Here is a 26,963-nt window from a genome sequence, read left to right on the forward strand (position 1 = left end):
ATTGCCCCATCTTCCTTCCGAGGAGTGGCTGGTGGGTTTGAACTGCCAGCCTTCTGGTTAGCAGTCAAGTGCCTTAGCCACTATGCTACCAGAGCATAGTGAATTACAACATTATTTGTTAAATTTTAGTAACTGAGCAGCAGTCTTTTTATTTTTCACTTTTTCCTTTAACTATTACTTCAGTCTCAAAAAAATTTATTGATATAGGTTCACTAACACTAATTATCACATCACTGTAGCTAAAACACCAGAAAATTTGACAGAATCAGTGACTCTAAAAACACCAGCAGCAATGAAGAAAACAGTGCATGCTTGTAGCGCATGCAGATGAAACTACATGATTAAAGCATCATTGTAATTGAGTAATAACGACAACTCTAACCAGAGCACATTAGGAGGTCCAAAAAGTAAAGTAGCATAGAGTTTTAGACTTAGAAGTACATTGATACATGTAAACTGGGCTTATGAAAAATGTTTTTGTTGTTATAACTAACTACAGGGATATTTTCATAAAAATATAATAAACTTCTGCTGAAACATTGCACAAAAATTTTATAGACAGTCATTTTGGTGTCACCCCCCTCTGACAGTGTCACCCAGTGTGGTCCACACCCTCCTGCACTCCCTACCTAGTGATGCTACTATTTGTAGTGTGTCATATATCAAAGTGATTTGGTTATGTTTGTCTGTCTTCTCTACTAGATTGTAAACCAGAAGTTTGCCTTTTGCACTAACACAGGGTGGAAACCAAATACGTTTATTGACTGTAACAGAATATCATAGAAATGGAATTCTAAAGGTAGAATTTAAAAATTAACAGTGAATTGAGTAGCCATTTAAAAGGGCAAGCTGCCCAGTAGGTTAGCTGAGTGAGTGAAGAGGGCCACTATGAGATAAAACTGCAGGGGGCGGTGAAGTGTCAACCTATCCTGGCAAATACACTGCCACAGAAGAAAGTTCAGAACCTCTGTTAACACCACCTCCTAAAAGACTTCAAAATCCACAGTTCAGTCTCTGAAATGAACACCCAAAGGAGCACCAGCTGAGAGGAAATATCTACCAGTTACAGCACCCCACCAATGGGCCTACTGAGCAGCATCTGGGCATTCCTGGCACCTGCCAGCCAAGCCTTGATCTGTTTAGACCCCCTGATCACCTTCTGAGAAAAAGTGAGATCACAGCATGAGGAATTGGTAGGGCTTCAAGTTATAAATAATGTAAAAGAAATTCCCATAAATGCTAAGGTCTTCATATAATCTGAGCTGGCAAGATACCTACCAGGCTCCAGAGAATAGATTACTATCACCTTCAGTCTGTTTCCTTGCCAAATTTTATTTTTAATATACACCATTCAAATACGTCACTGGATAAATACATCTATATTAATATTACTGTGATAAATGGAACTCTGCTTATTTATGAACAACTATCTTTATTGATCTTCTAGAGACACGTTCTAGATCATCGGGCTAAACAACCATATCTGTCACCATCAGAAAAAGATGAGCTGACTCCTCTCATCCACACACACCACAGACAACAATGAAATCAAATTATGCCAGTGCCATGCTACACAGTTAGGTCTGGTGGAACATAATTAGAGAAGCCAGAGATGTTTTTGAGTATAATTCCCCAAACCGAAACACAAGAATGTTATATTTCCCCACTCCCCTTGTCCCTCAGTAAAGAATAAAAAAAATCCATTCTGACCTTGTAGAGCATACGTCCTTCACTTTCTGTGTCCCAAACTTCTCAGGCATCCAGTGACTATCTATCCTTTATTGGGACAGCAAAATGTACCTCCATTATAGATAATTCCCTGTTCGTGTCTATTGGTCTTGACAGTATCTCAGCTTCACAGAAAGGCAACTGGGGCTTGTGGCTCTCCAAGAAAGCTAAGGCAGGCAAAGGCAAGAGGAGGAAAAGAGTCCTTTTTTTTTTTTTTTTTTAATTTTTTACTTTAGTTGCCTCCTAATAACTTCACTCCCTTCCTTTCTAGATTTTAATCATTTCTCCACTCAATGAAAAATCTTGAGGACAGAGGAGCGAGACCCTGGAGCAGATGTAAGGTCCAAATCTTCGGAGCAGACTTCCGCTTGGTTTAAAAGAATCAAAACTGTGAGGAGAAAGGCAAGGGAATAAGCCAACAGGATGTGTGTGGCTGGAGTTCCTGGCATGAAGTCTTGGCTTTCATGTGTATTTTTAGATGTATTTTTCTTAGCCCTTTGATGCAAATTTCTAGCCTTGTGAGTAACCCTACAGGTCAAGCTCCAAAGTTGCCAAAAGTAAGTGCAGGTTTCTGACTTGGCTATTAGACCAGTTAGTCCTCAAATGAGGGTGTGGGCCCTTGTGTTTTAACAAGCACCCCAGGGACTGACTATCAGAAAATGCGCCATGTATCCCTGTCTCAATTCCCAGGGCTTCTAAACGTTCACCTGAAACATCCATCCACTTTGAAAGCCTGCTGTTAATGTAAAAAAGAAACACCTGAAATTGTTCACATGCTAACTAAAGTAATAAAACCCATCCAAAGGATTTCTGAGATGTTTATGTTCTGAGAAATTACATTTTAAGTATTTGGCTTTAATTTCTGTGACAGCCAGAGACAGATAGGACCACTCAAATCCACTCAAGCAGGAGCAGATGCCTCTGAAGAGTTTATTATTCTAATATGGTTTTTAAAGCACACCACCAAAGACTAAGATACTGTTGTTTCAATAATTCCTATCCTCATAGTGCTCTGAAAGATTGATAATGTAAAAGAGGCTTGTTTTTTTGAGCTCTGGTAGCATAGTGCCTAAGGCACTTGACTGCTCACCAGAAGGCTGGCAGTTCAAACCCACCAGCCACTCCTCGGAAGGACGGTTAGGCAATCCTACTTCCATAGTGGTACTGCCTAATAACTTCACTCCCTTCCCTTCTGGATTTGAATCCAGGGGTCGCTATGAGTAGGGGCCAACTCGACGGCAAACAACAACAACAATTCCAAAAGAGGCAGGGAATAGAAATAACTAAAAAAGGCTTTCAGTCTCACAAATGCCAACATATCTGATAGATTTGTATCAGAAAAAAACAAAACAAACAAACAAAAAATCCTGAGTATTAGAGAATAGGAATAGTGTAAAAACATTTCTTCAGTAGCATTCACTACCCTTAGAAATATCCCTGTTTACAAATTGATTCATCTTCCTAAGACAGAAAGATACACTGATGCCTTATTTTAACCATTCAGTTTTACATCTTATAAAGCACGAAATAGATTTTTGGTCAGTTGACAATATTTATTGAGGCTCCAAACATATTCAGGGAATAAACTCTAGCATACCAACCACTGCATTGGAGCAATGATTCTCTGCAACATGTTTTGCCCTGGTAAGAATAAAATCACAAAAGTGTGCCAAGAAGTTTCTGGGTAACAATTACAGCTGAGAAAGTACTTTTATTGTGATATGGTTCAGACTACAAATATAAAATATTGCTTTTATTTTTAAAGGCCCCATAGTTTTATCACTGTCTTTAAATTTTCAAATAATTTACTCATTAAGATATATTCTTATTTTTTAAGATGTTTAAGCATGACTTACAGTAAAAGAAAGGTTTTTGCAAAAATGATGTTCGTATAGTCAATCAGTTCATTCTGGTTCATCTCCCTGCTGAGAATTTGCGTTTCCACCTCAGATATATGGAGTTAGAATCTATACTTTAACAAGGTCCCCAGGTGATTCTGACAGATTCTTATATCTATAATTTTATATCCGAAAAGTGATGACTTCTGGAAGGAGGGCCTTGACTGGAAAGAATGGAGGAACTTCCTGTGGTGATGGTGATTTTGATGGTGTTCTTGTTAAATGTAGATTATGGGGATCATTGTTAAAATGTGATTCTGATTCAGTATATCTGAGATGCAAATGCAAATTCTCAGCAGGTGGGTAAATTAGAATGAACTGGGTTCAAAGGCCTGATTTAAACTCATGATTCAGGTCATCTAATTTTTACAGTTTGGAACCTGAGGCTTAACATTCACTCTGCACTCACAGCTCTTACCTGGCCGGCAATAGAAGTGTTACCCAGTTTACCTTTTTGCTGCCTTCCTCCTGCCATCTCATGGCTCAGTGATGCTTCTCCTAGAATCCTGAAGCTACCTGATCCTTCCCTTTTGATATTTGGCTGACAGATCTAACTTAGGTTTCAGCTGACAGGATGAACTTGGATTGTAATTTTGCAAGCATATCCTATTCACCAGTACAATGGATGGCTGATTTATAAACTCTATTATCTTACATAACCAGGGAAGGGGTGTTCTGGTTATCAAATATACTGTTAGCAGATCAGTGCTACATATGCTATCAATGGATTGCCAATATCCAAAGAATGGAAATAAAATTGATCGAATGATATATTATACTCTGAAATTATATTATTTACTTGTTTTCTAATGTTCTGCCTTTCCAGAGTAGAACAGAAGGCCACCAGCCCCTCCTCAGAAAGCAGACTGGGCAATCAACTTCCGTAGATACCACCTGAGAAACCCAAGGAGGGGTCGCTATGAGTCAGGATCGACTCCAAAGCGGTGAGTTTCATGTTTTGTTTTGTTTTGTTTTCCTGGAAGGGGAATCTCTGTTAGTTTTGCTCACTGCTATCTCCATACCTGATACACAGAAGATACTCAATAAGTATTTGTAGAATAAATTAACAGTAAAATAAGCAATCTTCCTTTATTCAGAAGATACTTTAGAATTTTAGGATTATCATGTACTAGATATGCATAAGCAGGACCATTAAATAGAGTTCTGATTAACAGATTGTGAGATAATGGAATTTATTGGATTTTCACTTTAATCAATTAAAACACTGATTGTGTACCTAATTTGTGCTCTGCACTTAGTTTCATGAGCAGGCAAATAAAAGGATGCATCAGATTAATCTCTCACCCAGTATGAGATTCCAGTCCCCCATGTGTAAAAACAAGAGGTCAGACTCTATCCACCCTTCTCAGCTTTACATGGCTCTGTGAATCTTGTTCCCAGCACATGTAAGTCACTGGCAGAGGAGAGGAGAAATCATGCTCTGAGGTTACAGATGAGGGGTTGGCCCTGCTGGGCTGCAAAACCATGTGGCAAGGTTTTGGGTAGCAAAGACAGCCCTCAATATCAAGACTCCCATTTAATAATATTTCTCTAAGGAAAATAACTGTGGAAAAGAGCCCTAAACCATATTCAGATTAACCAAGGTATCAAGCAGCAACACCATTAGGATGGCAACTAGACATAATAAGCTTTCTGCATCATCTTTGATGTTTTCTTACCGAATGTGTTTGACTTGAACTAAACAGCCTTTAGCCTTAACTTCTACTTATAGGAAACTGAGTAGTAGAGGCACAAAAAAGGCACCATGAGAAAACAATTGGACAAATCTTGAATTTGATAGACACTGCCCTGGCAGTCAATACCATGGAGACAACAGATACTAACTCAGATATCACAATCAGCTGTAAAATATGGTTCCTGGTTTGCAAAACAAAACCAATCAGCTACAAAAGATATTTATGGAACAACTGGGAAAATTTTCAATATAGACTGGGTGGGTAATTAGGAGCTCTGGTGGCATAGTGCCTAAGGCATTTGACTGCTAACCAGGAGGCTAGTGGTTCAAACTCACCAGCCACTCGAAGGAAAGAAGATTGGGCATCTACTTCTGTAGTGATACCGCCTCGGAAACCCAAGGAGGGGTCGCTATGAGTCAGATCCAACTTGACAGCAGTGAGTTTTGAGTTAATTAGGTGACAATAGGATATTATTGGCAGTTTTATAGGTGAAATAATGGTATTGTTGGTCTATTTTGGAGATATGTGCTAAATATTTAGAATGAATTGTAATGATGTCTGTCATTGACATTTAAAATAGTTGAGCAAAAAACAAGTAAAGATGAAGCAAGTATGCTCATAGAGTAACAACTTTTGAACTAAGAGGGGTATGTGGGTGTCCACTGTACTATTCTTTTGGATGTTCTATATGTTTGAAACATTTTCAACAAAAAGAAAGTTTCCTGAATGTTCACAGATAACAACTTCTCAGGGACTTCCTTCACAGCACTGAAGGCTCCTAATTAAAATAATTTTTAAAAGTTTTCCACAAACCATCCTCTATCAGCAATTTGAGCAAGAGCAGTTGAAATGACACACATCACAGGTAGGAATCATTTTTGTTCTTAAACCAGTATTCTAAATTCCCTTCTTTAAAAAGATTTTTCAGTTTACCTTTTAAAATGAAAGATCCAAAAAAAAAAAAAGAAAAAGAAAAAAGAAAAAAGCTTATTTGCCTCAAGCTTGGTCTCTTATAATTGACAGAAAACCTCCCCACATACACCTCATGCAAACCTACTTTAGCTTTTCCTTCCTAAAACTAGCTTTTGTCTCTGAACTTTACACAGCGGTTGGAGCTCTTTAATATTTTCTGAGAGAAACATTTCAAACAAGTAACGCTGCAATTTATTCACTACTGCCAAGAATAAAAGTAACAGGTTTCACCACCAAGGCCTTCCAAGGCTTTGCATGACTTTTAAGGCAAAGCATCACTCATTCACCTGCGGGTTTGCTCCCTTAATGCATCTATCATTTGTTTGGCTCTGGAGGAAACTATTTGATTACACAAAATTCTTTTTAGATCAAGTTTAAAATCTTAGCCACACTGGGACAAGTGGTGAAGCCTGCCAGCTCCATGGGTTAACACTTGAACACACTGAGCCGAGGACAAAGACAAGGAGCAACCATAGGTTAAAATCAGAAGCTTAAAGAACTGAAAAAGAATGAGCGTGAAAGATGCAAAGCTTAGCTAGGTCTTTATGAGTGCTCTATTTGCCATTACTGCATATAAGATGATGATTTATTCACCATCCTTCTTGTAAATGAGTGCAATGCCCTAAGGGGTGCTGGTAAGCATCAGTAAATGCAGAAGCCACCAGGACCAGTTGCCTCCATCCACTGCTGTGCCACCTATGCATTTTGAACTTGGCAAGTAACCAGACATGTTTATGTACTTCCATTTCCCATACCTTATTGCAGGGCACATCATTTCTAAAAGCATTTAAATGAAGCAGATGTTAACCCCATTCATTCCACTTTACCAGGGAACATGTCAATGATGATTTTTAAAATGCAAAAGAAAATGTCAAAGTATTTTGTTCCCTGGATAAGAACACCTCTATGGAATAGGAGGGAGAAACTACATAAAACACTCTATGGTCATTCAAGAAATAATTATAAGGTATGTCAGACTACAGAAAATTGAGCAAGCACTAAATTAAAAAAGAAAGAAAGAAAGGATGTCTTGTGTCAAAATGGCTTTTCCATTCACTCATTTTGAAAACAAGTTTTGAAAATCAAATTCTATCTGCTGGCTTAGAACGGAACACATTAAGGCTTGGCTGTAATGCCATTATCCATGTGGCAGCTCCTTTTCTCTTCCCAGACTGCATTAATTGACAAAGAAGCCTTGGGGCTCACCTCCCATAGTGCCTTGAAGTCCTTCTGCTCGATGCGGAGCAGTTCGCTGCACTCCCTGGTAACGATGGTCGCATGGCGGGGCGTATTGTCGAGAATGGACTCTCCAAAGGCTGTCCCAATACCCAGGGTACAGATGGTCACTGCATCCTGAGAATCCCAAAAACTGCTCATTAGAAACTTGAGTGATGAGTGAGTTACCTTTTCTTGTAATAGAACCATAATTTGCACACATGATAGCCCATAATTTAACTGTGCAGTTCAACAAGTTTTGCCAAACATATATTTCCATATAATAGCCATCCAAATCAAGATATAGAACATTTCCATGACCCCAGAAAGTTCCCTCACTCTCCTTTCTAGATAAGACCCTCCTTCCAGGGGTAATCACTGTTCTGACTTATATTGCAATAGAAAAGTTTTGCTTGTTCTAGAACTTCATGTAAAAAACGTCAAACAATATGCATTCTTTTGTGTTTGGCTTCTTTTGTCAACAGAATGTCTATAAAATTCATCCTGCTGGTAAACATTTGGATTGTTTCCCGTTTGAGGATATTTTGAATAAAGCTGCTAGCAACAGAACTTGTAAACAGGGTTATCTTTCTATGTGACTCATACCTGCTTTATGAAAAGGGGGAAAACCCATTAAAGATGAACTCCAGTAGTTTTTTAAAGAGAGGATACGGTTAGAATATTTAAATAGGAAACTGGAATAGGAGATACTGCCTTCAAAAGATGAGGAAACTGCAGGTCAGAGTGCCTGATTCACATGGCCTCAGCTCACACCGTTAGTGAGTAGTGCAGCCAGATTCTAACCACCACTATCTGACTACAGATTCCAAGCTTTTGCATCATACTGCTTCCTGCAGCCATAACAAGGTAAAAGCAGCATCCTATGAAGTACAGTTTGGCTAATTTATAAAATGGCATGACCCAATGATCAAAAAGTTTCTTAGGTATACAAGAAAAGTAATTTCCTCTCTGCATGCAACATTGGTGTTAATGTTTGGATTTAATCCTAACCAGTTTCAAGTAATGCAAATAGTCACTCAAATCACCTGGACATTAATTTTGCAAGACATCAGCTACAGTCTCATGGCAAATAAACCAAGAAGATACACAAGGGTAATCCTCTGAGTTAGAAAGCACACAGTTTTCCTTTCATGCATCTAATACACGATAATAGGCAAATGTTATTAGGATCAAGTTAGTGACTCTATAATCACATTACTAAGACAAATGCCCATCAGAACACAGTTCCTTGAACCATAGCAAATTGCCTCTGCACAGATATTACCATGTAAAATTGTGTTCAGGAAAATAAAATCAATAATATCTTAGAAAAGAATGAAAGATCAGGGGAGAATTTAAGAATAGCCTGCTAATAAATTTTCCAGAAAGGCAGCTGCAAACAAATTCAGTCAGTAGAATATCTCTAGGACTGAAATAGCAAGACTCAGAGAGTGAAGTCGCTCCAAGAAATTTTCAAATTCTAATACATAGATAGATTATGATGAATCACAAACTTACATAAATTCTCTAGAATACCAGGGTGTCTTGAGGCTCCCGCTAGCTTATTTCATTTTCCTATCATCTCAACCCTTCAGAAATGATTCTTTTGCCTAATTTTCACTTCCCAGTGCTTAGTTCTATTTTAAAATTTGAGAGAAGTGTTACTGCTGCCCCTATCTGTGCAGCTTCAGTATCTAAGGTTATTTGTAGCACTATCTAAGTACAATGCAAATGAACTAGTTGTAGATTTTATGGATTAACCAATCTTTTTCCTTACTTCTTACCCCTGCTACATGTCTTCTTGCTAGTGAAAAGCTCTTGCATATAGACAAAAGATCAAAATTATTCTTAGGTTTTCCCTGTAGTTTTTAACTTTACCAACAGGTTTCAGCAGAGTTTCCAGACTAAGAAAGACTAGGAGGAAAGGCCTGGAGATCTTCCAATGAGCCAGTGAAAACCTTATGGATCACAACAGGCCAGTCTTGTTGTACAGGGGTCACCATGAGTTAGAATCTGACTTAATGAGAGCTAACAACAACAGTTTGCCTTACCATAGACAATCAAATTTAATTATGTTAGTAATACAAACTGAACTTCTCAGGGTAGCCCACTATGGAGGAACCTCTGTAAGGACCAGTACCCATGCAAGGGAGTGTCCACCCCAGCCATGCGATCATGCACTCTCATTCGCTTCTAGGAACCCACCCACTTATCTATCAGAAATAAGTATGGGATCAGTCCTTCCGATGTTCCCTCCTTCACACTTGATCCACTCAAACTGAAAGAAACCAAACTCACTGCCATCAAGTCTATTCTGACTCAAAGTGACCTCCATTGGGTTTATCCAAGGCGGTAAATCTTTACAAAAGTAGACTGCCCCACCTTGCTTCCGCAGAGAGCTGGTGGGCTTGAACCACCAACCTTCTGGTTAGCAATCGAATGCCTTAGGCACTGGGCCACCAGAGCCCCTTAACTTAAAGAGAAACTCACTGCTGTCAAGTCAGATCCGACTCATAGTGACCCCTCCTTGGGTTTCCAAGGCAGTATCACTATGGAAGTAGGTTGCCCAACCTTCCTTCCAAGACTTAAAGAGAAGGAGTTATAAATGTAAGATATGGTCTTGAAATTAGGGCCATAAACCTCACCAGAAAGAAGTATCAAGTTCAAACTTCATTTTTAGTAGTTCCAAAGTATTTTTAGAACAAAATTATTTTGAAATCTCAATGGAAGTAGGAAGGATGGATTGGGCACTGGGAGAATTGGGCACAGGGAAGTAAAAGGTCTTAAGAGAAAATATTTTTACTCTAAGGACTAATCACTATCTTTATAGTCTCTGGGTATTATTGTGATTGCATGTCATCGAGTCAATTCTGACTCATATATGATACTATGTGACAGAGTAGAATTGTCCCCACAGGGTTTTCCAGGCTGTAATCTTGACAGAAGCAGACTGCCAGGTACTTCTCACATGGAGCCACTGGGTGAGTTCAAATCACTACCTTTTTAGTTAGCAGCCAAGTGTTTAACCCTTTGTGCCACAAGAGCTCCTGAAAGTCCATGGGTGCTAGGCTTTATTTATATTTGTATCTCAAGCAGGGCCTTGCAATACAGTTATAAAAAACTTAACAGATAAAAAAGTTATATTCAAAGGTTCTCTCATCTAGCAGAACCAATATATGCTGCTCAGAATGCACATTGAAAGACAGGATAAATGTAAGTCAACTGTGGCAGAAGCAACTTGTTTTGGTTTGTGCTAACGTCTAACCAGATTCTTACAGGTCAGAATTCCAAATCGGAAACCCTGTAGTTATGCCAGATCCATAACTATTATCTGTTGCTAAAAATGTCCATAACTGAATATAACATTACAATTTGTTTTAAGCTTACACATACTGTAGAGGTCTGCTCATATTTATTTAATTGAGACTATGCAGAAGAATAAAGAGCTCTGGTGGTATAGTGGTTAAGGCATTTGGCTGCTAGCCAAAAGGTTGATGGTTCAAACCCACCAGCTACTCTATGGAAGAAAGATAGGGCAGTCTGCTTCCATAAAGACTTACAGCCTTGGAAATCCAGTGGGGGTTATTATGAGCCAGAATTGCCTCAAGATTAGAGAGTTTGTTTGTTTGTTTGGTTTGGTTTTATTCAGAAGAATAAGGAGCTCTGGTGGTTCAGTGGTTAAGGTATTTATCTGCTAACCAAAAGGTCAGCAGTTGGAACCTACCAGTTGCTCTGTGAACGAGAGATGAGGCAGTCTGCTTCCTTAAAGATTTACAGCCTTGGAAACCCAATGGGGTTCGCCATGAGTCAGAATTGACTCGATGGCAGCAAGTTTAGCTTTCTTTGGATTCAGAAGAATATTTTTATTTTATGCTCACTTGCAAATAAATGTCCAGAGAAGTCACCTAAAAGAAAGTGTTGACAGTGACACAGTAACCGACATCTAGTACAGGATTATGAAACTTCAGCAACAGTAAAGGAATGTCTTGTTTTGCAGTACGATGGCCACTTATTTTGAGGACTTTCAAATGTGAAATGAAGATTTAAAAACATACATGTCACTCTGACTGCTGGTTGAGGAACACTTGCTGCTGAAAGAGACACGTGCTGCTGGGAAAGAGACGCAAGAGACACGCATTGCTGAGACACCGAGGGACATGCACTGCTGGAGGAGAGACTGTGAGAGATTTGGCTGAGAGACAGTGGGCTGGGAGAGAGACTGAGAGTTTTTTCCTGAACTTGAATTGTAGCCTGGTGCTTCCCTAATAAACCCCGTAATCTGTGGAAAAAAAAAAAAAAAAAAAGAAACCATACATGTCTTCAGCCTATGAAGGTGGGTTTAGCAAAGCCTGCTGGTGCCTTGCTGGACATGCCCACCCATCCCAGAAGCCATCTGTAGCTTTCCGTACAGGACCAATACACATCGACAGCTTCCTACCTCTAAGAAGAGATCATGAAGCCTGAGGGCAGAGTGCTGGGCAGTTAATACCTCTAATGTGCAACTTCCACGAGGAAAATAAAATAATGTATAGAAGAACCTGGTATAGTTTCTTGTACACAGTAGGTGCTCCATAAACAATGGAAATTGTTATTTCTGATTTAGTCCTATTAATCAAAAAAGAGGAATGAGAACTAGAGGATAAATACCCCAGCTTCTTCACCCCATACAGTTTCTTCGAGGGTCTCCTGAAGAACTGAGCCCAGTTGCTCAGAGTGGAAATTCATTAATACTCTTTTATTGCCTTTCCTTCTTTCCTTGTTTCACTTTGCTATTTCCCGTACCATGCTTCCTACCATCTCCAAAACACCACTAGCACCCACATTCTTATCTCTGGGACGACTTCTGAGGGAACCCAAAACGAGAGTGGGTTAGCCAAACATGGATCTGGGTCCTCAATTACACTGAGACCTCTAGGGAAGGACTGAGCAAAACCAGAATTCCAAAAGGAATTCTGTAATAGGGACCAAGGGCAGCTTATAACTTATTGCTTAAGTATGGTATCTCCGGGGTGACACATGGGAATACTTCCTTGGTTAGTAAAGCATATTGGTTCACCAAAGCCAGTCCTTCTATATAACAAGGGGTGATGAGCTCTCAAAAAATAGTTACCTATGGTACCTCACTGACATGTCCTCTGGTTTCTTTCTCCAATCTGATCCCACTATCTCTCATCTATATCATTCCATTTGACCACTCTTCTCCTATCCTCTAAAATACAGACCTCCTTACTTAATTACCCATTTACCCCTAACACCAAACCCACTGCCATCAAGTCAATTCCAACTCATAGGTACCATCATTGGGTTTCCAAGGCTATAAATCTTAACAGAAGTAGATTGCCTCATCTTCCTCCCATGAGGCAGCTGGTGGGTTTGAACCATCAGCCTTCTGATTAGCAGCCAAATGCCTTACCTACTATACTACCAGAGCTCCTTTCTTCTTAGTACCCTAATGTGTAACAATATGTATGTGCATCCTAGTGTGTGAGTAGAGAGCTATGTCTTGACACCTCATTTATTACACACAACAGTTAAATGAGATCATGTATTTAAACTGCTTTGCATTGTGCCTGATTCAAAATAAATGCTTAAGAAATTGAGAATATTCTTATTGATGGTAGTATTAAAACAATCTTGCAGTATCAGTATTGTTGTTGTTGTTGTTATTTGCCATCGAGTCGGCTCCGACTCATAGCGACCCCTCCTTGGGTTTCCGAGGCAGTATCATTACGGAAGTAGGAATGCCCAACCTTCCTTCTGGGGAGTGGCTGGTGGGTTTGAACCGCCAGCCTTCTGATTAGCAGTCAAGTTAGGCACTATGCTACCAGAGCTCCCATTGTTGCTATTTTATATGCTAAGGACCTAGACCATGGCTAATAAGTAAAGAGTTAGAATCTAATCAGTCTAATTACCAAACTACATACTCCTTAGATGGTCATCTAAAATGTCAACAAAGCCATCCCTGATGGAAGGGCAGTGAACATCAAGGCAAAGGGCACAACAAGGAGGCACCCAGAATCAGAGCATTCAGTGCTTAGTGGGAAAAATGGCATCAGATCTCCTGGAGTCAACAGAGTGAAGAAAGCATGGGCCTTGGAAGACCTAGATTCAAACCTCATCTCTGCCAATTACTAGCTGTGTGGCTTTGGATAAAATGCTCCCCAGAGAATCAGTATCCTCATTTGTGAAATGGACATAATCTTTTTTATAAGATTCTTAGAAGAATTAAATATTAATAAAATAATGTATAGAGAGCCCGGTATAGTTTCTTGTACATAGTAGGTGCTCCATAAATAATGGAAATTGTTATTTCTGATTTAGTCCTATTAATCAAAATGTATAAGTTACCCAGATTTCTAAAAACAAATTCTATTTTTCTATAATTTAAATAACAGAGAATCTCTATATTCATTTTGTGTTAATCTTCAGCTAATGATTGCTTCTCATACTCAAATTCCAAGTTTCTCTGTCCCCCAGTCTGGGTGTCAAGTGGTTTGAATGATCTGCAAAACACTTCAGCTCTCTGGGGGAGCTTGTATTCAAAGGAACCCTTCTGACAATCCTGCTGTAAATCAAAGAATCCTTTTGTACTGCAACTAATCACTCCTTAATTTATCTGCTTGGTACTTCTGAATTATAGTATATTGGGTTTTCTTAAAGCAGGCACTCTGAATGAGGCATTTTATTTGTTTGTTTCATTATAAACATAGCTACAGTATGAAAATGGGAATGGTGTTAAGAAAGCCAATGGTTATGTGCCACTGGTAATTTGGAGTGTTATCTGAGCTAAGAAACATGTGCCTTGGAAACATGTCTGTAAGCATCAACTGAAATCCAATTTATATAAGTTCCAGAAATTCTGATGAAATTTGTAGTAACTAACAATCAATAAAATACACTTCTAAGAATTATGTGGTGAGTACATCAGAATAAGGAGCAGTGGTGGCATAGTGGTTGAGTGGTTGGCTGCTATCTGAAAGGTTGCCAGTTCAAACCCACCCAGAGACTCCATGGGAAAAAGATATGGCAATCTGCTCCCATAAAGATTACAGCCTAGAAAATCTATAGGGCAGCTCTAGTCCGTCACATGAGGTCAGGATGAGTCGGAATCAATTCAATGGCACCTAAGCACAACACATAAAGAGTTAAAAAAAAAAAAAAAAGTCCTGAAACTTTAAGCATTATCAGATCTTGTTGTTATGCATATTTAACTCACTTTCATGTTAATGTCTCAAGAAAGAGTTGACTTCCTCAGCAAATTCTATCCTTTTGGGTACATGTTGGGTTAACATCAAGTGACAAATTGTTCTTTAATAATAAATTCTGGAAATAAACTGTTTCAAAGCAAATATATATATAATTTTTATTTTAGGGGGGTAGGTAATATTTGCCAATAACTTGCATAGCACCTAGGTTTATAACATGAGCTTGAATTTAGTAATGGAATTTACTGGGTGCTCGAAATCATTTTAAATAATAAAGTCTCATAGAACCTAACTCCTGAATTTGTCAAGATTGTATGTGCTGTCAAAAGATTTATTGCCAAGCAGGAAGGCAACATACTTCTAAACGGAATATTTCTCTAAGAAGAAGCAACAAGAAGGTCTGTTACTTTTAGAGCACTTCCCTAGAATCAGCAGGTTAAATACAGCTTAACAAGATCAAGCAAGTTGGCCTCAGGAAGGTTGGAAGAGAATGGAATGGACAAGCACTAACATTCTGATAACTCAATCAGGAAAGCCAGCCCCATGGCAACAGGGAATCAGTTTCTCTTGCACAGTGGCTCGGTCTTATATCCACCCAAACAAAGAATTACATGGCAACAAAACGAAATTCAGGACACATGCAGGATGCTAAATAGAATCCCCATCAGTTCTTAACTAGTAGCATGACTTGAGCACAGACAAGCAGCAGGAGACTGTAAACAACCGCTGGGGATTTGGCACCTTCCACATGCTATGGTCTCAATAAATACGCTCAGACAATGTTTCCCTATGATGGTGATGACTGAAAATAATGGGGTAAAATGAGAGTAAATGGAAGAAACAGAAAAAGAACACAGAGAGATGGATGTTGTTAGGTGCCCTCGAGTCGGCTCTGACTTATAGCTAGCTACCTTATGTACAACAGATTGAAACACTGCGAGGTCGTGTGCCAACCTCACAATCCTAGCAATACTTGAGCCCATCAATGCAGCCGCTGTGTCAATCCACCTTGTTGAGGGTCTTCCCCTTCTTCCCTCACACTCCACTTTACCAGGCATGCTATCTATTTTCAGGGAATGGACCCTTCTGACAACAAGTCTGGCCATTCTTGCTTTCAAGGGGAGAGATAGAGAGATCCACCCTATAGAGAAGCATGTTTCCTGCCTTTTCCAATTTTATAAACAAAACTGCAATGCTTAAAAATATCTTTGCTGTAGAGGCAAAGAAGAGATTGTAAATAAATGTATATATTATTTCACATCAATATACCTTTCTGTAAAAAAGTATATATAAGTAAAATAATTTAAAAATATATAAATATATAAACACTTTTAATACTTAAAAACAGCATATTGTTTTTGCTTTAGGGGTATAACTAGTAAACGATCTTTTCCCAAAATTGGGCTAAAATTTGACAGAGAACCTCACAGAGAAAGGAAAGAAATGGGATTAAATGATGGCCAAGGCCAAGTGCAGGCCTGATTCTTTGGATCCCATGAAATGGCTGAACAGTATCATTAAACTTCTTGTGGTTTCAAGTAAGTAAATTTCCTGCTTTCTCTAATCTAGTACTGCCCTCTTGTGATAAAATGGCAGGTTTGCAGGCACTGCAACGAACAGCATCTCACTAAAGGCTACTGACTTTTCTTTCTCAAACCAATGAGAAAACAACAGGTACCCTTGCTCTAACTTAGGATTTTGTACTAAGACCTTTAAATACATTAAGTCACTTATAGTAAAAGCTATATCTCCAACTTTTAGACACCTTAACTTTCCCAAGATCACATAGCCAATTAAGAGGCAAAGAGGATTTGAAACAAGGTGTTTTAATCACTGTGCTTCATATTAGGCCAATATTAGCACTTTAAATAAGCATCTGTTATAAGGTTGTTTAATCCAATTCTCTATTTTGAGCATCAACTTATATTCTGCCAGCTGTCATCAGGAGCAAAGGAAGGATTAATCCTTGATGGGATCTGTGCTCTCAAGTGGAAATCTTCATGAACACACCAGCCAGGCTAGGACATCTGTGGGTAGTGAAGTGGTCTGGGGGCAGGTTCCCTTGCTGAGATTTCTAAGTTTCACCAGGAAAGATGAAGAATGGTAACAGCAGAAAAAGTGTCCAAGGACTTGAGAGAGGCTTCTCTGACAACCACACACAGACATGGGAGTAAGAGTGTTTCTGAAGTAGGTTTTGTTTCATGGAGTAGCGGGATAAGTATTCCTAGAAAGATATTTGCAAGATAGTAGTCTCTAAAAATCAAAATAGTAGGAACAGAATAATCTATGCATTTCCCAGAATTCCTAATACAAATACAGTTTTAAGAAAGTGACAAAAGAAACTAAACAAAGTATCCCCCACCACCACCCTTGGGAATAATGTCCAAGAGATGGCACCTATTTTTCCTCTCCTTACCCAGGGGCATTGATATCTCCCCACCAGCCCTCTTTTAAAGGCCTTCAATTGGTAGCTAAAGTGAACGGGAAGCAGAACAGAGCCAGTGTGTTAGCTCTCGGGCTCTGCCTAATCCTGGGAGAATGAGAGGAGTCTGTCCAGCTGGTACCACAATCTTACAGAACTGACAGAGTGAGGCAGGGTCAGCCAGCCACCTCATACCTCCTCCCCTGTTTCTAAACTGACCTGTTGGGACTGGCCTCCCACAAAAATGTGAGGGGAGCCACCTGAGCTCCCTTCAGCCCAACAGCTTTTTCCTCCATTCCCTTCTCCCAGGAAAGGACCTGAGATGTTTTTTATCCTTGTCCATAAATTTTATGTTATCTCCTTCCGTGAAGTGACAGGTGGGTTTGAACTGCCAGCTTTCTGGTTATCAGTCATATGCCTTAGGCACTGTGCCACCAGAGCTCTTTGACTGATGATGTTTAAAGAGCTCTGGTGGCACAATGGTTAAGGCATTTGGTTGTCAAGGTTTTGTGGCCTTGGGCAAGTAATTTTAGCATCTTATCTGTAAGATAGGAGCTCTAGTGGCCTAATGCCTAAGGCATTTGACTGCTAACCAGAAGGCTGGTGGTTCAAGCCCACTAGCCACTCCTCAGAAGGAAAATGGGGCAATCTACTTCCGAAGTGATGTTGTTGTTGATGTTGTGTGCTGTCAAGTTGGACCCGACTCACAGCAACCCCTCCTTGGGTTTCCGAGGCAGTATCACTATGGAAATAGATTGCCCCATCTTCCTTCTGAGGAGTGGCTGGTGGGTTTGAACTGCCAGCCTTCTGGTTAGCAGTCAAGCGCCTTAGGCACTATGCTACCAAAGCTCCCTCCATAGTGATACCACCTCAGAAACCAAAGAAAGGGCTGCTATGAGTCTGATCTGACTCGACAGCAATGAGGCTTTTTTTTTTTTTGTGCCCTGGTGGCACAATGGTTAAGAGCTCGACTGCTAACCTAAACACTGGCACTTCAAACCCATTACCTTCTATGCAGGAGAAAAAAACCTATGGAGAAGTTCTACTCTGTCATATAGGGTCGCTATGAGTCAGAGTTGACTCAACAGCACCTAGTAACAATGAGTCAGAATGACTCCTTACCACACAGCAACAGCAAGGGAACCACAGTGGCGAAACACTTAAGTATTCAGCTGCTACCTGAAAGGTTGTCAGTTGGAGTCCACCCAGTGGTAGCTTTATGGGAGAAAGACCTGGCAATCAGCTAGTACTACTGCTTACGGGCTAAAACTCAGAGCTGATGTTGTTGGATGCTGTGGAGTCGATTCCAACTCATAGTGACTCCATGTTATAGAGTAGAACTGCTCCATAGGGTCTTCTTGGCCATAATTATGGAAGCACATTTCCAGTCTTTCTCCAGCAGAGCCACTGTGTGGGTTTGATCTGCTAACCTGTTGATTAGCAGTGAAGTGCTTAACTATTGAGCCTGCAGGGCTCTTTCAAAACTCACAGATAAGTGTGGAAATTTGCTACCACTATCTCTGACTGTGAGAGGAGAAGGCAGGGCAGGGAGAGACTGAGAAAGAAAATCAAGGGGTAGGCTAGCAAGAAATTCTGCCCTACGCTCTGTGTTATCTCCTTTCTCTATTTCCTCAATTCTCATAGTCTCTCTGAACTTTACTTTTCTCCCTTGCTCCACTCCCCCATATTCCATGTGCCAGCAGTGGGAGGGACATTCAATTTTCAGTGTGTCAGAACTGAATGCAAATCTAAGTCTGGACACTTAAACATTTATGTAGACTGGCAATGTTACCTAGTATCATCTGGAGCCTTGTTTTCAAGCCCAAATTGTAAACTAGGACATGCCTAAAGGTTAGGAATTAGGTCAGTTAATGTATGTGGGATCCCTCTGTGTCCCTCACAATGAAGAAACAAGGTTAGTAGCTAGTCTCTAGGTCTTTTCTTGCTCTTGCCTCTGTGGCCCATCACTCAACCGCACTCCTGTGCCCTTCAGGGTACCACTCTGATTGGACCATCATGACCTGCTTCAGTCATAGTGCTGGTGAGCAGTGACCAAGAGCACATTGTAAGGTCAATGGGGGAAATGTGGCTTTTTCTTCTTCTTCTCTCTTTCAAGCAGCTTGGCAGGGGAGGAAGTTTAGCTCCTTCTCCTTAGTTTCTTTCTTCCATGTGGCTGGGAACCATGCCCTGTCCCTCAGAGTTGGCTAGAAAGCTCTCTCTCAGGATTGGATGCCAGCGATCAATGTAATTTCTCTTCCTGTTATCTTAGTGACATGAATCAATCCAGAAAATTCTGGTTGGACATTGTGGAGTACAATGCACAGAGGAGGCAGTAAAGCAGCTCTGTATAGACTAATAATCCCTAACAAACTAAGGGAAGACCAAGTTCAGCTGAAGAAAGTCCTCTACGCTGGGTCTGAGATAAAAAGCAGGGCTAAAAATCTAAAATTAAAAGTATATTTAAATAACACAGCCACAGCTAATAACAGAATGTTATACAATTTTTCTTAGCTAGGACCCCATGGTGAGAAATAATTGGTCCAAGGCAGTATTCCTGGAGCTCAGGGCCAAGTACTATTTTAATACCATCAAAATCTCACTTCAACTTTTAACATCTGCTATGTTAGCACATCATTGCTGGCATTATCTTCCCCTCAGTACATCTGCTCTTCTTTTTTATTCTTATCTTTCCTCCCAGTGTTTTTCTTTCTTCCTTCTTTTCTCCTCCTTCGTTCTCAGCCTCTTTCATGTTCCCCTTTGTTCATCTTCTTTGTCTCTTTCAGCCACTCCCCTGTCTCTCCACCTTTACTTATTGAAGACCATCCGAGGAGTAGGAGGGTCCAAGGAGAACTGCCCTCTTCTAGCCCCTGTCCACACCACATACTCATGTATGTGAAACCTGGTTAAGCAAGTATCGAGAGTAGTTCCGAGCAAAGGCACTCAGAAGGTACCAAACAGGACAGCAGTCTGCAGGTAGAAGTTCTGCAGATTTAAAAGACTGCTAACCAGAAGCCTGGAAGTTCAAACCCACCAGCCACTCCTTGGAAGGAAGGTTGGGCAATCTACTTCCGTAGTGATACTGCCTCAGAAACCTAAGGAAGGGTCGCTATGAGTCGGGTCCGACTTGACGGCACATAACAACAACAACAAGGCAATCTGAAAGAACGTCACACAAAGCAGAGAGAGGAGAGTTGCCTGTTTCATGCTGTTCCTTTTGAGTCAGATTACTATCTGAGCAATGGCGAAGAGCATATGTTCTGGTGCCTGACCGTGTGGGTTTTAATCTTGGTTCTCCTAATTGCTGGAGACATTATTTGGGACAAGTTATTTAATCACTTGGGGACTTAGTTTCCTCATTTGTAAAATGTGAACAGTAACATTACTTACCTCATGGGTTGTGATGATGATTAAATGAGTAAATAAATACCTGTCCAGTACTTATAACACTGTGTAGCACATGGCAAATATATAACAAATGTTAGTTGTTCTCAGAATCCATTGGAAATTGAGGCAGTTTATGAGACTCAAAAGTCACCTCTCACTCTGGCCCTCTTTGAAATCCAAAAGAGAACTGGCCCTGGTGGGGTAAGGGGTTTGGAAGGCACAGGTGAGGGGGTACAGGTTCCAGGCATTTTCTGATGGAGCTTTCAATGCATTGATGCATAGAAAGAGAACACTACAGGTTAAGTACGATTTGAGTACTAGCCTGAGACTCTAACTGTCCCTAACAATGGGCATAACATTATATTCCAAACTCTAAATCCCCCTCTTCAACAGTTTTTTTGGATATGTCTCCATTTTTCAGATGGTGACTACACATAATGCCAATATGCACACCAAAAAAACCAAACCAAACCTACTGCCATCCAGTCAGATCCGACTCACAGTGACCCCTCCCCTTGGGTTTCTGAGGCAGTATCACTACAAAAGTAAGTTGCCCAACCTTCCTTCCGAGGAGTAGCTGGTGGGTTTGAAACTCTAGCCCTCTGGTTAGCAGTCAAATGTCTTAGGCACTACGCCACCAGAGCTCCCAATATGCACACAAGTCCCTATAAAACTTAAATCTTAAATTTAGTACATCATAAATGTTTTCTCACATTTGAAGCGTGCTACCTATGAAAAAACAAAACAAAACCACTGCCATTGAGTCAATCCTGACTCATAGAGACCCCCATTGAGTTTCTGAGGTGGTAAATCTTCACAGAAGCAGATTGCCCAGTCTTACTTCCATGGAGTGGCTGGTGGATTTGAACTACCAACCTTTCTGGGTAGCAGTCAGATGTTTTAGTCACTGTGCTACCAGAGCTCCTTGCTACAAATGAAAAGGGCCCAGAAAGCTAACAAAGGCTCAGTATTTAAACATGGTACTTGCCTATAGGTTATTTGTCCCTTTTACTGAATGTTTTATTTTTCTTGATAAGTCTTTCAGTTTTACAACTACCCAATTCTCTTCCCTCAGTTTCTATCTGCATTCTGACTATGTGGATATAAGACTTGGAATATTTTCACTGAGGCTTGAACACAGCTATTTAGGGGCCATGCTTTTCAGATTAGTGGTCTTTGGCTTTGAACAGGAAAGTACTGTACATTTAGGCCACATGTCATTATAATGGAGCAAGGGTGACCACAGATGTGAAAGGAAGACTCTAGGTCCAATTTTAAATATTCACAAATACTGTAAGTGTGTGTTGGGGTGAGAGAATATGAGTTTTATCTACTAGTAGACTAAGTTCCTCAGAGGTGACTAATGGAGATTGAAGAAGCCAGTGCAACATGTTAGAAGAAAAGTAATGAAAAGATGAAGAAAAACAGTGAGAGATTTTAGGTATTGACCACAATTCCTGCACACCACTGGAGCTCCTGAATGGTTAATGAAGGACAGACAAAAAAAGCCAGGATCTAAGATGGAGGCAGGATCTAAGGAGAACTAGAAAGATTTGCTTCCCTGTGATCACATCTCATCTTAAACCACAGCAATTTATCACACTGCAGTGGAATGGTTTGCATTTCCCAGGAAACAACTCCAGGAAGGCAATGTGTTCTTGAATTTTGTGTTCCAATACGTGGCTCCATACTCAGATCATAGAAGACATTCAGTATATGTTTGTTGAATAACTTAATAGAAGAATTCTACAAACACTTAATGAGCCCATTACTACAGGAAAGAAGAATTGGGTTTGAACATGTAATCGTGATGGTTTACAAGATATGAGGACAATGTGTCTTTTAAGGTTAATAATAAATCCTACTTAAAAAAATGAGGGGGTTTGTTATCTCTTACCTGGTGACTGCTGGTCTCAGATACTTTAACATCCAAAGACCCTGCCAGGACAGCATACCAGTTTGTTCCAATATCACCCTGGCGAAATACTGACAAAGAAAAAGTAATGTAAATATGCCAAGTATAAATTGGTTTTATTGTATGACCTGGTAGTTTTTTCATAGTTATTATAAGCATGACTTAGACCTAGCTGAGATTATCACCCCTACCCTATCTAAGGAGAACTAGAAAGATTTCTAGAAAGGGCATATTTTTTTCCTCATCTATCAACAGAGCTATATCCTAATTATTCATCATTCTATGAAGTAGAATTCTATTAAACAGAACTCTTTCATATTTATAAGGCAGTAATAAGGAATAATAACAATCCCAAATGCTGCAAGATCTTTTGAATTTAAGAACAATTGACTCTGTTCTAGGTAATTTGTTGTATCATTTCATCATATTTAATTTATTTCTTGTATTTCGTAATTCCTTGGGAAATTATTAATCTAGATGTGGTAAAATTTAATAAGGTTATTTGACTCAATAGGATATAGATCACTACCAAAATTTCCTAATCTAAATTTTCTAAATCTAAATTAGCTAAACCCTAAAAGCAACAGGTTTTCTAGAATAGCATGTCTACGTTTGTTGTTGTTGTTGTTATGTGCCATCGAGTCGGCCCCGACTCATAGTGACCCCTCCTTGGGTTTCCGAGGCAGTATCACTACGGAAGTAGGATTGCCCAACCTTCCTTCCGAGGAGTGGCCAGTGGGTTTGAACCGCCAGCCTTCTGGTTAGCAGTCAAGTGCTTTAGCCACTATGCTACCAGAGCTCCTGCATGTCTACGTTTAAGCTGACCAAAGAATTCTTATCAAAAAATGAATAAATAACTACTATACTATTATTATTTCTTTTCTTGTTTGTTTTATACATTCACTGTTTTTTTAGGCATCAGGAGATAACCATTCTGTGGAAATGATTCTTATCAGAAATTTGTAAACCTAACTTTGCCTTACAAAATACTTAGATATTTACATAAGACCCAAGTTCCCATACCACATCAATGCTGGTACTTAGAAAGTAATTCTGAAAAACTGGTGCAAATATCTAGTACAAACTCAACTGTCCTTTTAAATATGTTAGCTAAATAACTAGAATGATCCATTATTTTTTTAATTCATTTCACAGTTAGAGCCAAGGGCTAAATGATTCGATGAAAACATCACATAAGAACTTAGTGGGATAGTTGACTTCCGGCAAGGCAAGTGCTCACTGCATAAGAGCAATCTTCTGAGAGCCATAATTAATGACACAAGCTGCTCTGACTCCCTGACTAGGATGTGCTATAGAAAGCCAAGGAACAACAATGGCATCCCACCAAGTGCAATGATAGGCTTAAGATGGGGGATTGATGAGTTTAGAGTTGTCCTCTCCAATAACCTCACTGCTCCTAGACTTTGTAAGTGATTCATTGTAGAGTTAGAGCTTTGCCTCCCATGAACTGCTTGGCTCCAAAAGGCATTTATCATTTGTCAATCAAATTCACATTACATATTACAGAAGATTCACTTGGAAAATGCCTTTAAGAAATAGAAAACAGAATTTTATCCTCAAAGGAATGATGATTCTGATATCATTAAATAAGAGAATACTGATTTGCAAACTATGTGTATGGATGATTTTAAAAATATATACATAAGTATGTGTATGTGGGTATACACAGGAGAAAATTTCTTGAAGGATACATGCAAAATGTTAATAGCAATTTCTGGGCCATGGAATTGTAGATGATTTCTATTTTCTTTGTTTTCCAAATTTTCTATAAGGATATTATAACAGACTCTTTTGATTTCCTACTCAGCACTGTTCCTATCCCCTCCTTTCCTGTTGTCTAACAACCCAGATTTAATTCACTTTTCCACCTTCCTCCACAGAGCCAAGTGCCCAGAGGATATGAGTTCTATCCCTGGCACCAATGGGGTAATCATGAATGGTCTAAGTCAATCATGGTGATCCTATTGCCTTTGCCAGTGATTGATTTCAACACAGTACACCATGCAACTGGTCAAGGAAACAATATAAGTAGTCTGCTGGGGAACTTCAGAAAAAGACATACAAGAAGAGACAGTTTTGCAGGGTGTTTTTGTATGGTCATGTAATGACATCAACTGCCCCCGCTGTCATAGGACCATTTGAGAACAAATCTGAGTCCAAAAGTCAACACCTGAGTATACATGTTGTTGTTGTTGTTATGTGCCCATCAAGTCGGACCCAACTCATAGAGACCCCTTCTGGGTTTCCGAGACAGTATCACTACAGAAGTAGATTGCTCCATCTTCCTTCCGAGGAGTGGCTGCTAACCACAAGCCTTATGGTTAGCAGTCAAGTGCCTTAGCCACTATGCTATCAGAGCTCCCTGAGTACACATACACACCAATAAATAAATAAAAAGATGAGAGGAATCTGGTACTTTAATAATGTCATTAAGCCACTTATTAATCACTCCTGAAGTCATCCTACCTTAAGACTTCTTATAAATAAGTAATTGATTAATGAAGCCAATTGTTGTTGTTGTTATGTGCCGTCGAGTCAGCCCCAACTCATAGCAACTACCTCCTTGGGTTTCTGAAGCAGTATCAACTACAGAAGTAGATTGCTCAACCTTCCTTCCGAGGAGTGGCTGGTGAGTTTGAACCACCAGCCTTCTGGTTAGCAGTCAAGTGCCTTAGCCACTATGCTATCAGAGCTCCCATCAAGCCAGTAGGTGGGAGTTTTCTGTTACTGCAGCATAAAGCATCCCAACAAATGGAAAAGTATTAACTTTCTAATGAGAAAATACTTTTTTTTTTTTTAAATGTAGCTATCCCACCCTATTGTTTCATTTTCCTTGCCCCTTATTCATACTTGGTTAGCACTAAGGTTAATTCAAAACACTACCATTACATTAGTTAAGGGACTTTTATCTTTAGCTAATATCCTATGTTGTTGTTGTTGTTATGTGCCGTGGAGTCAAACCCGACTCATAGCGACCCCTCCTTGGGTTTCTGAGGCAGTATCACTACGGAAGTAGGATTGCCCAACCTTCCTTCCAAGGAGTGGCTGGTGGGTTTGAACCACCAGCCATCTGGTTAGCAGGCAAGTGTCTTAGCCACTATGCTACCAGAGCTCCCTATGGGCTCACATATTTCTTGGGTTAGAAAAGATAACTAAGTATATGCGTTTCTAAGAATATAGCTAAGACATGAACCAATCCACCCTTCCAGCTCCAAGGAAGCAGGCTGCCCTGGAAGAACAAGTCACATGCTGTGAACAAAGGAACCAGGAAAATGCCTACACGGAGCTGATTAATCAGAATAGAGGGAAACTTCAACTTAATATCCTTGATTGAAGCTCAAATATTTGGCCCATAAGTATTCCATTTGCTATCTATCCCCCAAACCATATATGAAATTATTCCACTGGAGTTGCATTTCTTACATGTAATTCCTTTCTCCAGATTCTCATAATAACCACATAAACAAATCTGATGAAGGAGATTTGGGTGAAATTTTTCAAAAGCTTTAACTTCTTTCAGCCGTGTGAAGATTATATCCACATCTTCACTGGATCGTTCCAATGGTCTACAAAGGGAGAAAAAGCACAGAAAGCTTCATCAGTGAGGCTTTACTTAAAGATGAGTCAATAGGCATTATTCTAATTATATCCAAATTTATCCAACTATCCCCATTGCAGATAATTTACTACAGGTATTTTCCTACTTATCTCCATTATAGGTATTTCCCAGGCCTTCGTTGGGGATTCCAGGGATTCAAATCTCTAGGTGGCACAAATGGTTAAGCATTCGGCTACTAACCAAAATTTGCATCTACTCACAGGCAACTCAGAAGAAAAGCGTAGCAATCTGTTTCCAAAAGGTCACAGCCATGAAAACACTATGGAGCACAGTTCTGCTCTGACATATAGGGTCACCATGAGTCAAAATCACCCCAATGGCAAGTGATGGTAGTGGTCAACCATATACCTTAAATCACTACTACCTAGACGGCTATGTTGTTGTTGTTAGGTGCTCTCGAGTCATTTCCAACTCATAGCGACCCCATGCACAGCAGAATGCAACACTGCCCGATCCCACGCCAGCTCCCTGGGATGCTATACTTGAGCCCATTATCGCAGCCACTGTGTCAATCCATCTCGTTGAAGGCCTCCCCCTCTTTCGTCGACCTTCCACCCTACCAAACATAACATCCTTCTCCAGGGAACAGTCCCTTCTGACAACATGACCAAAATAAGTGAGACGAAGTCTGGCCATTCTCACTTCCAAGGAACATTTCAGTGCACTCCCTCCAGGACAAATCTGTTAGTTCTTTTAGCACTCCATGGTGCTTTCAGCATTCTTTGCTAGCACCACAACTCAAAAGCATCAACTCTTCTTCAGTCTTCCTTATTCATTGTCCAGCTCTCACGTGCATATGAGGCGATTGGAAATATCATGGCTTCTGTCAGGTGCACCTTAGTCCTCAAGGAGACATCCTTGCTCCTCAGCACTTGAAACAGTTCCTT

The 26,963-nt window shown here is 39.9% G+C and overlaps 1 protein-coding gene across 1 annotated transcript in view; it reads right to left on the bottom strand.

Annotated features, from left to right (window-relative positions):
- RAPGEF4 (Rap guanine nucleotide exchange factor 4) overlaps window positions 1-26,963 on the bottom strand; it is a 476,530-nt gene that overhangs the window by 338,971 nt on the left and 110,596 nt on the right. Inside the window, exons 2-4 of the mRNA XM_007941530.2 lie at window positions 25,881-26,023; window positions 22,419-22,507; window positions 7,502-7,648 (exon numbers count right to left, since the gene is read on the bottom strand). Of these exons, the coding sequence (XP_007939721.1) occupies window positions 7,502-7,648; window positions 22,419-22,507; window positions 25,881-26,023 (379 nt within the window). The remainder of the gene's footprint in view (window positions 1-7,501; window positions 7,649-22,418; window positions 22,508-25,880; window positions 26,024-26,963) is intronic.

The sequence above is a fragment of the Orycteropus afer genome, unplaced genomic scaffold, assembly GCF_000298275.1.
Source record: "Orycteropus afer afer isolate SDZICR_OR568_19922 unplaced genomic scaffold, OryAfe1.0 scaffold00001, whole genome shotgun sequence".
NCBI classification, from domain to species: domain Eukaryota; kingdom Metazoa; phylum Chordata; class Mammalia; order Tubulidentata; family Orycteropodidae; genus Orycteropus; species Orycteropus afer.